Source organism: Musa acuminata, chromosome BXJ1-7 (assembly GCF_036884655.1).
Source record: "Musa acuminata AAA Group cultivar baxijiao chromosome BXJ1-7, Cavendish_Baxijiao_AAA, whole genome shotgun sequence".
Classification (NCBI taxonomy): Eukaryota; Viridiplantae; Streptophyta; class Magnoliopsida; order Zingiberales; family Musaceae; genus Musa; species Musa acuminata.
The window spans coordinates 38581415-38590060 of record NC_088333.1 but is presented as its reverse complement, the minus strand read 5'-3'; the positions used below and the strand labels follow the sequence as shown (position 1 = coordinate 38590060).

General features: G+C 38.1%; 2 protein-coding genes across 2 annotated transcripts; both read left to right on the top strand.

Annotated features, from left to right (window-relative positions):
* Positions 1-996: 996 nt before the first annotated feature.
* LOC135679258 (anthranilate O-methyltransferase 2-like) lies at positions 997-5681 on the top strand. Its single transcript, XM_065192790.1, has 4 exons — positions 997-1155; positions 1254-1661; positions 1936-2199; positions 5084-5681. Exons 1-4 carry the CDS (start codon positions 1075-1077, stop codon positions 5504-5506), a joined length of 1176 nt encoding a protein of 391 aa, XP_065048862.1. The 5' UTR covers positions 997-1074; the 3' UTR covers positions 5507-5681.
* Positions 5682-6507: 826 nt separating this feature from the next.
* Positions 6508-8226, top strand: LOC135679746 (anthranilate O-methyltransferase 3-like). The gene is made up of 5 exons (XM_065193730.1): positions 6508-6561; positions 6625-6774; positions 6867-7277; positions 7360-7632; positions 7702-8226. Exons 1-5 carry the CDS (start codon positions 6508-6510, stop codon positions 8086-8088), a joined length of 1275 nt encoding a protein of 424 aa, XP_065049802.1. The 3' UTR covers positions 8089-8226.
* Positions 8227-8646: the final 420 nt, after the last annotated feature.

The following is an 8646-nucleotide window of genomic DNA, read 5'->3' as shown; positions in this document are numbered from 1 at the left end:
CTCATACAGGAAAGAACAAAAAACCCAGAACATGGTCATAGAAAGTACATCCAAATATGCATACCTTTCTATTGATAAAAGTGAACTGGGATGAACAACCCTGACAGTGAGATCCATCTACCACCCAATTTCCTCCTCGCATTGAAGGCTTTGTGGGCGTCGGTTGTTTGTGGTGCAGACATGTCCGAATATGAAAGGCAATAATTGAAGAGCAATTTAACTATTGCACTAAAGCTTAAAGGATTAGTGTCATGATGTGGAGAATTAAGAATCTAAATCCAGACATAGAGGGCAAAATTGATTTACTGCTTCTCTAAACCTCAAGTTAATCCACGTGTTAGATATAAATCCTATTAGGATAAGATGTTAAATCATTGTTAGTTCTATCTAGAGGATTGACAAAAATGTTTAATGGATTTAGGTGAGAGAGTGTGCTAAGTGATTTTAGACTTAAGTTTGGGTTAAATCAAGAGAAAATAATTTCTTGCATTAATAGAGTTATCGAACCATAATATTACGTTAATTTTTTGATATATTTTTTTATTATTAAAACTATCGTTTTCTTTTTGCTTAAAGTTTATTCTACATCCCGGCGACACTTTCAGAAGGACAATCTGTCCCTTCCATCACAGATCAAATTAAAGGGGAACGAAGGAGTGATGAGAGCGTGTTCCCGTTTCTTTCCTAGCTATTAAGATGCCAACGAAGACTGATAACGACGAAGCAGAGCACGCTGAAACAGGAGGAGATGATGTGTTTCTCTGAAGCTGTCTTGGTGGTACCTCCATGCATTCATTTACTATCGTCCAGCCATGCCACCGTCTCCTTTAACTTAGTGCGGACAGTGACATACAAACAACCTTCTTGGCGGTACCTTCGTTCATTCATTTACTATTTTCCATCTCCTTTGACTTTGTTAATACTGTCACAGAAAATGGTGTTTTTGCTGTCTATGTATTCTCCGAAGCAAGTTACAGTTTCTGCACAACCACAGTGGTCCGGTCCTTCTTATAGGCTATTTATAATCATGGTGCTCGGAACTTGGTTTTCAAAGAGAGAGAGAGAGAGAGAGAGATGGGCAAGATGATAGAAGGAATCCTTCACATGGTCGGAGGAGCTGGGGAAACCAGCTACGCCTCCAATTCAAAGTTTCCGGTAGTGTTGAACACCTCAACTGTTTGCATGAACTTAAACAATTTACACTTGCGTTGGCCTCAGCATATCTGATCACTGGTTTGCCAACTGCGTCCCAGGAGAAGGTACTTCACATGGCGAAGCCAATACTGGAGGAGGCAATAGGAAGGGTTTACACGTCGCTGCTCCCCGAGAGGATGGCGGTGGTCGACTTAGGTTGTTCCTCGGGCTCTACCACTTTGGAGGTGGTCTCCGAGGTGCTCGACGTGATTGGCAAGCTACGGCGGAGCCTGGGACGCCAGGAGATGCCGGAGATCCTGTTCTTCTTGAATGACCTCCCGGGGAATGACTTCAATCACGTCTTCCGGTCTCTGGGAGATTACAAGAGGAAGGTCGAGGAGGAGAAGGGGAATCTGCTGGTGCCATACTACGTCGTGGGAGTTCCAGGCTCCTTCTACGGCAGGCTTTTCCCTAGTCAAAGTGTCCACTTCTTCAACGCTTCCAGCTGTCTCAACTGGCTCTCTCAGGTTGCCTTCCTCTTAATAATGACAATTGCTACACTATTATTATCTGAATTCAACTTTTTTTTTTGCTTATTTTCATTCTTTACATTCTTAAAGCGGCTATGATTGCTACGGTTAATTAACTACCGATAACTAAACAAATTCTCTGAAATGCTCAGTCAGTTCATCAGCATGGTTAACCTCATAACGAAAAGGAAGACTGCTTGAAACTTCACACAAAACATATGTTACTTTTTGTTTGCTAAGGCAAACTTACTTTTAATTCTGAAAATATCAGGTTCCTGAAGGTGAACAGGGAGTTCTACTCAACAATAAGAACATCTATGTTGCAGAGACAAGCCCACTGGAAGTTGTGAAAGCATATCAAGACCAACGCCAAAGAGACTTGTCAGAGTTCCTTCGGTGCCGTCATGCAGAACTAAGCTACGGAGCAAGAATGGTATTGTCATTTGTAGGAAGGAAACGGAGTTATCCACCCTGGGGAGACATGGGATACCTTTTCGGCCTGTTAGCCGAAGCCCTGAGTGCTTTGGTGTCACAGGTACCTTTCTCTTCTTTTCTTCTTCTTCACGTAGTTGTTAGTATCCTTCCTAGATTCATGTTTATTGCATGGTCTACTCTTATTTATCTTACAGCAAAGTTGAATATGGTAAAACACAAAAAGGAAAATAAAAGGGTTTCATTTCAGGAGAGATGTTTATGTTGACTTTTTTACAAAACTTTAGAAAGAAAAGAATAGTATAAGAAACTAGAAGTATTTTTAATATGTAGTATTTTGGATTGATCTAAGAACATCTATTTATATTGATTAAAAGATATAGTACAAGTTTTTTAGTATAATAAAAAAATCTATCATATCTCAATAAATCTTTTCATCCTAATCTATTTATTTAAATCTAAATTTTTATCTTTTATTTTATCTAATTCTAACTATTTGAATTAATCTTAATACACCCCCTTAATTTAAATAGATGAAACTTGAAGCTGTCTTCGTAATAAAATTTATCTTTCACTAAAGCTTTTGTAAAGATATTGGCAAACTGATCTTCAGTATTGCATCCATTATTTTTGCATCTTTAACATTCTTTAAAGTCTTTAATGATTATTCATCTTTACTTTCCTAAGAAAGCTCGTTAGAATCACTATTGTCTTTCTTTTGATGTTTGAGACTTTTTAGCTTATTGTCCTTTTAATTGTTTGTTAGGAAAAGCTTTCTTTAAAGCTGTTATCATCATCTTCATCACTGCTAGTGCATTCCTTTTTTATAGTCTTTGTAATAGGTTTACCAATGGTAAATGACATAGAATTTGAAACTTTTTGCTTCTTGAATTGTGACTCATCATCGCTCTCGTTAAAACCTTCATCAACTTTAGTCTAGTTCTAACGTATCTTCTTATCAGTTTGAATCATACAAGATTTGTCATATGAGATAGTTCATATAAACCCACAAAATTTCAGATGATCATAGTTTTTATGTCAAAATGTCGACAGTATGTAAGGAAAAATCCAAAAATAATAATGGAAACACTTTATCGTTTATCATCCTCATAGTTGCTATCAATTTTTTAATTTTTTTTATCATTAATTAAGTATTTTTCATCATAAAAAAAACACAATATTCTAGTTGCCCTATACAAATGTGATTTTGTTTTAAACCAAGAATTAACATTACATCATTAATAATTTTTTTATCAAATTTGGTGTTTATAATAATTGCTCCTTTTCCTTCCACTTGATTTCTCATCTGCACTATAGATTTAATTGAATCATGAAATCTTTAAAACAAACTTTTGTCCCCTATCATATGATTACTGCATCCATCATCCAAAAAACCAAACAAATTTAGAATATTTTTTGTAAGATGTTATAAAGAAAATATTTTCTTAATCTCTTCTTTTATCATTATTTTTTTATAATAATTTATTTATTTTTTGTTCTAACAATCTTTTTCAAGATGGCCATATTTTTACATTAAGAGTAGAGAGGAACATTTAAATTTTTATTTTTGTACCAATAATTTTTTCAATATGTCTAATTTTTTTACAACAAAAACATCTATGGGTTTCTTTGTTACCTTTGTTCAAGTTCCTCCGACCCTCATTTAATTGATCATGACCTCTGCTATTTTGATCTCTCCCTTGAGATGTGACTTTTGAATTTTTCTTTAATCATTCTTCTGATCTATCTTTATTTGAAGAGAATGTTCTAAAGTTTCATCTAAAGCTCTATTCATATTTTGTTCATGAATTAAAGGAGAGCCCATTAATTCATCAATAGATAATGTACTTTCATCTTTATCTTCTTCTATACCCGTAGAAATCATATCAAATTTTGAAGATAAGCTTCATATAACTTTTTTTACTACAATTTGATCTTTTAGATTTTTACCATAATATCTCATTTGATTTACAATAGAAGATATTTCATCGTAAGAGTTTCGAATTCATGTCAAAGAATTTAAAGTTTTAAAATGTTTACCTTGTCCGTGCCTCGAAATATACTTTTTAATATTTTTTAGGCTTCTAATGATTGATGCCATCATGATTAAGGGAAATAGGAAATTATCTATTATTTATTACAGCATGTAGAGGGCTATAATAGCCCAATTCCAAATTCCACCAATCCTTATGAGATAAATAATGTTTTCATCTTAATAGCCCAAAATTGATAATTATCATATTTGAATATAGAGAGAAGTTGATTAGGAACACTTACTCCAATGCTTATCATCTTTTTTTTTTCTTTTTCTTTTTTTTCTGGATCTACTAGCTTTTCCTTCTTTTACTTCTATTGATTTTTCTATAGAACTTCAAGAAGAAAGGAAAAAGAATAGTAGAAGGAACTGTGAGTAATTTCAATATGCAGTATTTTGGATTGATCCAAGAGCACATATTTATATTAACTAAAAGATAAAATACAAGTTCAAAAAAAAAAATAATATATATATATATATATATATATATATATATATATATATATATATATCATACCTCAATAAATATTTTTATCCTAATCTATATATTTAAATCTATTTTTTTTTCATTTATTTTATCTAATTCTAACTATTTAAATTAATCTTAACAGTTTAAATCCATCATCCTCCAATATTACCTGTTAATTAGAGATGATAGGATGTGAGGGAGGCGGAGAATCAAATATTTACATCATCACAAGTAGTAGTAGAACGGGGAAGAAAGAGGAAAATAAACAGCATTGCGCCCTTTGTTGCTCATAAAAATTTAGTGAACTTAGATCGATATGGTCAAAGCATGGCCATGTCATGCTCCAGCAGAAACAAGAAAGAGAACATAGTTTAAGTGTAAAGAAATAAATAGTGAGCAAACACAAGCCCAAAGAAATAAATTGGAGGGAATGCACTTTAACCTTTCATACCCTCTTGATGGTTTGGCGACATTATTGTCCAGGGAATCATAGAGGAGGACAAACTGGTGACCTTCAATTTGCCGTATTATGCACCTTCCATGGAAGAAGTAAAGGCAGTGATCCATAGGGAAGACCTGTTTGAGTTAGAACAAGCACAGATCTTTGAGTTTAATTGGGACCCGTTTGATGACTCGGATGATGATTCCGCTGCATTCGACAGTATAGTAAGCGGAAAGAACGTCGTAGGATATATGAGAGCAGCGTTTCAACCCTTGATTGCAGAGCATTTCGGGGATGCCATACTGGATGAGTTATTCTCTATATATGCAGCCAATATCTCCAGGCATCTCCTTCAACAGAAAAGTAAGCACTACCAATTTGTCATTTCATTGAAGAAGAAGGAGAAGAAGAAGGAGGAGGAGGAGGCTGACGGCGATGCTGCTGCTGCTGCTGCTGCTTGGTGAATCTGCAATGCCATGGGAGCAACAGTTGTGACTCAATTACTTTTTATCAGCATGTGTTCAACTCTTTCCAATAGACGTTATAATTGAGCTTATGTAAATCCATAATATTCTTCGTGAGATAGACTGCATTATTATTTTATGAAAATAAAATCAAATCGTGTGACTATCTTTAACAGTTCATTGGGTACCGATATTTCAGTTATTAAGAAACACATATCTATCTCTTTCTTTTCTATCACAATTTAGTTTGTTATATCCTCTTGTGTATATGATCACATTAAATGATATACAAATATGATCTAAGCTTTAAGCTGGGAGGTGCTACCTTCATGGAAGGACTGGGATCACTGAAATGTACATCTACTGTCTTGTTGCTAGCTGTAGTACACGATGAACACCAAAAAGTGCACAAGTCCGCTCATCTTCGACTTGGCATCCCATTAGGGTTTCCTGTAACCTGTGCTGACGACACGACAGCGGAGCCTCGATTGAATTTTAGCGCGTCACTGACAAGGATGGCCGGCTATGGATCATAAACGTCTCGAAAGCAAACTTAAAGAGGTGGTTGACCGCCACAATACGATCATAAACGTCTTGTTTTGCTGATCGTAGGCTCCGTTGCAACAATGCTACCGATCAGTGGAGGATGTTGCTCCACCGCAGGATTCTTAAAAGTCCAGGGTTGGAATCGGTGTGTGATTCTGACCTATTAAGCAAGGTCTTCAGAGACGGGTTAACCACGGTATTCGTGCAATAATGCTACCGATCGGTGGAGGATGTTGCTCCACTGCAGCATTCTAAAAGTCTAGGGTTGAAATTGGTATGTGTTTCTGACCTCTGACCTACCAAGCAAGCTCTTCAGATACGGGCTAACCACGGTACTCCTCGTCTCTAATGTCCTTTTATTCTTTATCTACATTGGCGATGCTGCTGTGGTTATATTTCCCTCGAAGAATATCTGCACAACCACATCATCAGTGACATATGTCTTTGACTACGTGATGGATGATGAACAGAAAAGTCCTATAAAAGAATCAGGAATAATCAAATTACAAGTAATAAGAACTAATTGTGGTTCTGATTATGGGATAATGAGCCAGTTAAATGCCTTCTTGTAGACCATATATAGTCGTCCTGCCGTGCAAAAAGCTCTGCGTTCCATGCACCATCGTGTTCTTAGGAAAGGCATGAGCATGAGGGTGGAAGAAGTCCTTCACATGGTTGGAGGGGCTGGGGAAACCAGCTATGCCTCCAATTCTAAGTTTCAGGTGGTTCCTCTTGAACTGTTTGCATGAACTTAAAAGCTTATACTTACGTAGCATTCACCATATCCGATCATGGTTTGCTGACTGCGTCACAGGAGAAGGCACTTCTCTTGACGAAGCCAGTGCTGGACGATGCAATAGGAGGGGTTTACAAGTCGCTACACCCTGCGAAGATGGTGGTCGCCGACTTAGGTTGCTCCTCGGGCTCCAACACTTTCGTGGTGATGTCCGAGGTGCTCCACGTCGTCGGCGACCTACGACGAAGTCTGCAGGAACGTCAGGAGCCACCGGAGATCCAGTTCTTCTTAAATGACCTTCCGAGGAACGACTTCAATCACGTTTTCCGGTCTCTGGGCGAGTACAAGAGGAAGGTCGAGCAAGAGAAGGGGAATCTGCTGGTGCCCTACTACGTGGTGGGAGTGCCGGGCTCCTTCTACGGCAGGCTTTTCCCACGTCGGAGCGTCCACTTCTTCCATTGTTCTGGATCTCTCAACTGGCTCTCTCAGGTTGACCTCCTCTTAAACGGTACTATACGAAGCAGTCGATACTGCTGTCTGATAGCTTATTCTAGCTATCCTGAAACGTCAGGTTCCTCAAGGACTCGACACCGAACGGGGTGCCTCACTCAAGAACAAGAACATCTACATTACAGAGACAAGCCCACCGGAGGTTGTGACAGCATATCAACAACAATTCCGACGAGACCTTTCAGAATTTCTCAGGTGTCGGTATGCAGAACTCAGCTACGAAGGCAGACTGGTGATTTCATTTGGAGGCAGGAAAAGTAATTGCCCGACCTACGGACAGATGAGACACCTCTGGGGACTCTTAGCTGAGGCCCTGAATGCCTTGGTGTTAGAGGTAAGAAGTAACATCGATTGATGACATCGTGACAACTGATTCATCGAGTTATTTACGTATCAAATCCAGGGAATGATAGAGGAGGACAAACTGGTAACCTTCAATCTGCCACGTTATTCGCCTTCCATGGAAGAAGTGAAGGCAGTGATCCATGGTGATGGTCTGCTCGATGTAGAAGAAGCACAAGTTTTCGAGGCTAATTGGGACGCGTTCGACGACTCAGACGATGATTCTGCTGCATTCGACAGTGATCTAAGCGGCAAAAACGTGGCAAAATACGTAAGAGCAGCGGTGCAACCATTGATTTCGGAGCAATTCGGCGACGCCATTCTCGATGAGCTGTTCTCTAGATATGCAGCAAATGTTTCGAGGCACCTCCTTCAGCAGAAAACTAAGCATAGCGTGTTTGTCATTTCCTTGAAGAAAAAGAATGAAAGCCATCTCGCTGCTGGTTGATGGACGGACTTGCAATGTGCGTTCGACTCCATACTATTTTGTTGCACTGTATACATCGAAACCTAAGTCTTGTAACTCGTAATATGCCATGTGAACAGCATGCCTTTATCATCGAATTCTATTAAGGAAGTTGCTTCAGTTGGTGTGCGAGTCTCCTTGCAATCCCAGCAGGAATTCTATTAAGGAGGGCTACATCCTTAGGATGATTGACTCAATCCGGGTGTTGGATTGTTGAGCTAGCTGCATTTGGTCTTCGGGCTTGAGATTGAGCTCAATTTAAGTTTATCAAGATTGAGATTGAATCGAAGTTCAAGTCAAAGTCAAGTTAAGTTGACTTGGACTTCCATTGGAATTTGGTTTGAGTTAAACTTGAGTAAGAATCTGATCCTTGGTTTCGAACTCTAGCTTGATCCTGGTTTAGTTGGATCAAGATCGAATTTGAGTTTCACTTAAACTCCAATTGAATCGTACTAACATCCGATTGAAACTCAGTTGAGTCATACTAATATCTGATTGATATGAAATGTCACTCTCTAGGATTGGTGAGAGAAAATATAT

What these genes read in the sequence shown, in the direction of transcription:
- LOC135679258 (XM_065192790.1), top strand. Translation starts at nt 1,075, where the DNA reads ATGGGCAAGATGATAGAAGGAATCCTTCACATGGTCGGAGGAGCTGGG. An exon ending in CCTCCAATTCAAAGTTTCCG is followed by an intron (nt 1,156 to 1,253) that starts GTAGTGTTGAAC and finishes ACTGCGTCCCAG; the next exon opens with GAGAAGGTACTTCACATGGC. An exon ending in GTCTCAACTGGCTCTCTCAG is followed by an intron (nt 1,662 to 1,935) that starts GTTGCCTTCCTC and finishes TGAAAATATCAG; the next exon opens with GTTCCTGAAGGTGAACAGGG.
- LOC135679746 (XM_065193730.1), top strand. Translation starts at nt 6,508, where the DNA reads ATGGATGATGAACAGAAAAGTCCTATAAAAGAATCAGGAATAATCAAA. An exon ending in CAGGAATAATCAAATTACAA is followed by an intron (nt 6,562 to 6,624) that starts GTAATAAGAACT and finishes GCCTTCTTGTAG; the next exon opens with ACCATATATAGTCGTCCTGC. An exon ending in CCTCCAATTCTAAGTTTCAG is followed by an intron (nt 6,775 to 6,866) that starts GTGGTTCCTCTT and finishes ACTGCGTCACAG; the next exon opens with GAGAAGGCACTTCTCTTGAC.